Source organism: Coffea arabica, chromosome 7e, assembly GCF_036785885.1.
Source record: "Coffea arabica cultivar ET-39 chromosome 7e, Coffea Arabica ET-39 HiFi, whole genome shotgun sequence".
Lineage (NCBI taxonomy): Eukaryota > Viridiplantae > Streptophyta > Magnoliopsida > Gentianales > Rubiaceae > Coffea > Coffea arabica.
The window spans coordinates 7,316,142-7,319,607 of NC_092323.1; the positions used below are offsets into that span (position 1 = coordinate 7,316,142).

A 3,466-nucleotide genomic window follows, 5' to 3' on the forward strand; every position below is an offset into this window, starting at 1 on the left:
AACCTTGACTCTCGAGGTCGAGGGTGCTGATGAGATCCAATTTTGTTGTCTACTGACGTCCCAAAAAAAAAGGTAAAATAAAATGAAGTAAATTAAAAGTTGAAAATTTTATTCAAACTGTACTTTTGAGGGCATCATCACTACACTTATCGTGTTACTTACTTTTCATAGTATTTTGTTGATTCTGGTAAAAGTTGACTTTGACTCGGCACTCATCATTCGTCAACAATTCAAGTCATTCTTTATATTCTGCTCCCCTTTCTTGTAGGTTCTTGCAGAGGTTTAAAAATATAGATATAATCCAAGAAAATACAGAGAGTTGTGTTGTTGAATCCCAAGATTTTGACTAAGAAATACACTGTCATCACTACAATCATGGACGAATAGAGCTAGCAGTCTAGCACTTTGCTCATTTTGATAAAGTCAATCATTCCCACTGAATTCAATAATAGATTTGCTTTCTTGATCCCTCACTTCCAGGTTCTTTGCTTGGCTAAGCCCATTTCTTTTCAAATAACTCGTTTCAGTCCTGATTTAAGCACCATACTCTATCGAGGAGATGCAATAGCTTCGGTTGGAGCTATCGAATTCACATTTTTCTTTTACTTATTCATTATCTGTTGTAAGTATGGTTGACGTCGAATTTGAGCCGGCAATGGACCATCATTCCTTAGACTTTGCTTCCCTTCCTTGGTTGGTTCTTGGAAAGAATGGTAATTCAAGTCATCGGCAATGGGTCATCAATTCATCATTTATCGGCAATTCAAGTCATTCTTTATATTTTATTCCATTTCTTGGTAGTTTCTTACAGAGGTAAAAGGTAATCCAAGAAAAAGTCAAAAAGTTGGATAGTTGAAACTCGAATCACCAAGATTTTTACTAATTAATACTTTATTGTATCACCATTATGATCATGGACGTTTATAGACAGCAGTCTAGCACCTAACATTGATCCTTCTTGGTAGTTAACCAGCTTTGCTCATACTTTAGAGTGAATCATGGCCACCGAATTCAATAGTTTTGCTTTCTTGATCCCCTGCTTCGGGGTTCTTTGCTTGGCTAACGCCATATCTTTTCAGATAACTCGTTTCAGTCCCGATTTAAGCACCATACTTTACCGCGGAGATGCAATAGCTTCAGTTGGAGCAATTGAATTCAACAATGTTGATTATCTTTATCAGGTTGGTCAAGCTATCTATTCTCAGCCTGTTCCTATCTGGGATTCACACTCCAGGAAAGTGGCTGACTTCACCACTCATTTCTCCTTCACAATTGACACTCAAAATCGTACCCCTTACGGCCACGGGCTTGCTTTCTTTCTTGCTCCTATTGTTTTTCAAATTCCACCGAACTCAGGTGGAGGATTTTTAGGTCTATTCAATACCAGCACAAGTGATTCCTCCCAGAACCAGATAGTTTCGATTGAATTTGATTCATTTGCAAATCCAGAATGGGATCCTCCTTTTGAACATGTTGGTATCAACAAAAACTCAATTGCTTCATCTATAACCACGCCCTGGAATGCCAGCTTGCACAGTGGAGACACTGCTGATGCTTGGATTGTCTACAATTCTTCTACACAAAATCTTAGTGTTTTCTGGAATTATGGATCAAGTCCTAACTCTAGTCTTTCTCTTAAGATAGATTTGAAGGAGATTCTTCCTCAATGGGCTATAATTGGATTTTCAGCTGCCACAGGTTTGCATGTTGAAAGACACACACTCGAATCATGGGAATTCAGTTCAAACCTTGATATGACAAAGACAAGTGGGAGAAAAGCAAAGGAAATTGGGTTAATTGTAGGCTTGACAGCCGCTGGAGCAATCTTAATTGCAGGTGGAGTAATAGCGATTGTAGTTTTAAGGAGAAAAATACAATCTGCAAAGTGGAACCCAGAGATGGCTGCCAACTTGACAAGTTCTATGAACGATGATTTTGAAAGGAGGACAGGACCAAAAAGGTTTTCTTACAAAGATCTTGCTTCAGCTACTAATAATTTCTCAAACGAGAGAAAGTTGGGTGAGGGAGGATTTGGAAAGGTTTACAAAGGTGAACTCATTGATCTGAATATTGCAGTGGCTGTGAAGAAGTTCTCAAGGGGTTCTAAGCAGGGGAAAAAGCAGTACGTAACTGAAGTAAAGATCATAAGTAGTTTGAGGCATCGAAATTTGGTCCAGCTAATCGGCTGGTGCCATGATCAAAATGAGTTCTTGCTTGTCTATGAATTCATGCCAAATGGAAGCCTGGATACTCATCTATTTGGCAGGAAAAATCTTCTGAGTTGGAGTGTGAGATACAAAATAGCAATTGGGTTGGCATCTGCTTTGCTGTATCTTCATGAAGAATGGGAACAATGTGTGATACATAGGGATATCAAATCAAGTAACGTAATGCTAGATTCAAATTTTAATGCCAAGCTTGGAGATTTTGGTTTGGCTAGACTTATGGACCATGAACTAGGACCACAAACGACAGGCGTGGCTGGAACGTTTGGCTACTTAGCCCCTGAATATGTGAGCACAGGCAGGCCTAGCAAGGAGTCCGATGTATATAGCTTTGGGGTGGTTGCTTTAGAAATTGCCAGTGGAAGGAAGTCAACCGATCCAATGCCAACACACGAAAAATCCGAAACAGGGCTCCTGGAGTGGGTTTGGGACTTGTATGGATCGGGGAAACTTTCTTCAGCTATGGACGGGAGGTTAAACAACGATTTTGATCTTAAACAATTTGAGTGTTTGTTGACAGTAGGTTTGTGGTGTGCTCATCCGGACCGCAGCCTAAGGCCAACCATAAAACAAGCAATTCAAGCCCTCAACTTTGAGGCAACACTTCCCAATCTTCCAACCAAAATGCCTGTGCCCATCTACGATGTTCCAAATATTATTAGTTCTTCAGCGGAGCCTTTAATAACCTGCACAAGCATTGATGTGGGCCGTTGAAGAAGATTGAGATGATGATAGCCCTTTCATCGTAATTATTGGGAATTTCCAATGAACTAGTATTTTAACTCATTGTGTACGTGTGTACCTCAATAGAAGTATCCTTGCATCTAGTTATGACTCTCAACATTCTGCTAGGATTTCCAACACCCTTTCAATGGATGTTTAACAGTCTATTAATTCATACAAATGGCCCGGACATAGTGAATTTCTCTTCTATTTTCTTCATTTCCCTTAAAAATTCTTGCTGAATTTCCACTTAGAATTTCATGTTATTGTGCAGCACTCTCTTAAAAAATAGTGGGAAAAAAAAGTTCAGAAAGAATTGACTAGTTTCTATTTTGTAGCTTAACGAAATGTTTGATCCTTTTCTTCGAAGTGTGATTCTAAATTTCATTAACGCATTTTGTACGATTAATATTTCATAATTCATTCGACATTTTGCAAGATGATAAACCATTTTAGAAGCCTCAACAATAGATTAGCAAATTCAACTTACAGTCTTAACCATAAACAAAAAGAAAAGC

General features: G+C 38.7%; 1 protein-coding gene across 1 annotated transcript; it reads left to right on the plus strand.

The window, feature by feature from the left end:
* Window positions 1–950: 950 nt before the first annotated feature.
* LOC113701975 (L-type lectin-domain containing receptor kinase IX.1-like) lies at window positions 951–3,052 on the plus strand. The gene has a single exon (XM_027222901.2). The coding sequence runs from the start codon at window positions 999–1,001 to the stop codon at window positions 2,937–2,939; it is 1,941 nt and encodes a 646-aa protein (XP_027078702.2). The 5' UTR covers window positions 951–998; the 3' UTR covers window positions 2,940–3,052.
* The last annotated feature ends 414 nt before the right edge of the window (window positions 3,053–3,466 follow it).

Coding starts and splice junctions, on each gene's coding strand:
- LOC113701975 (XM_027222901.2), top strand. CDS start 999: ATGGCCACCGAATTCAATAGTTTTGCTTTCTTGATCCCCTGCTTCGGG.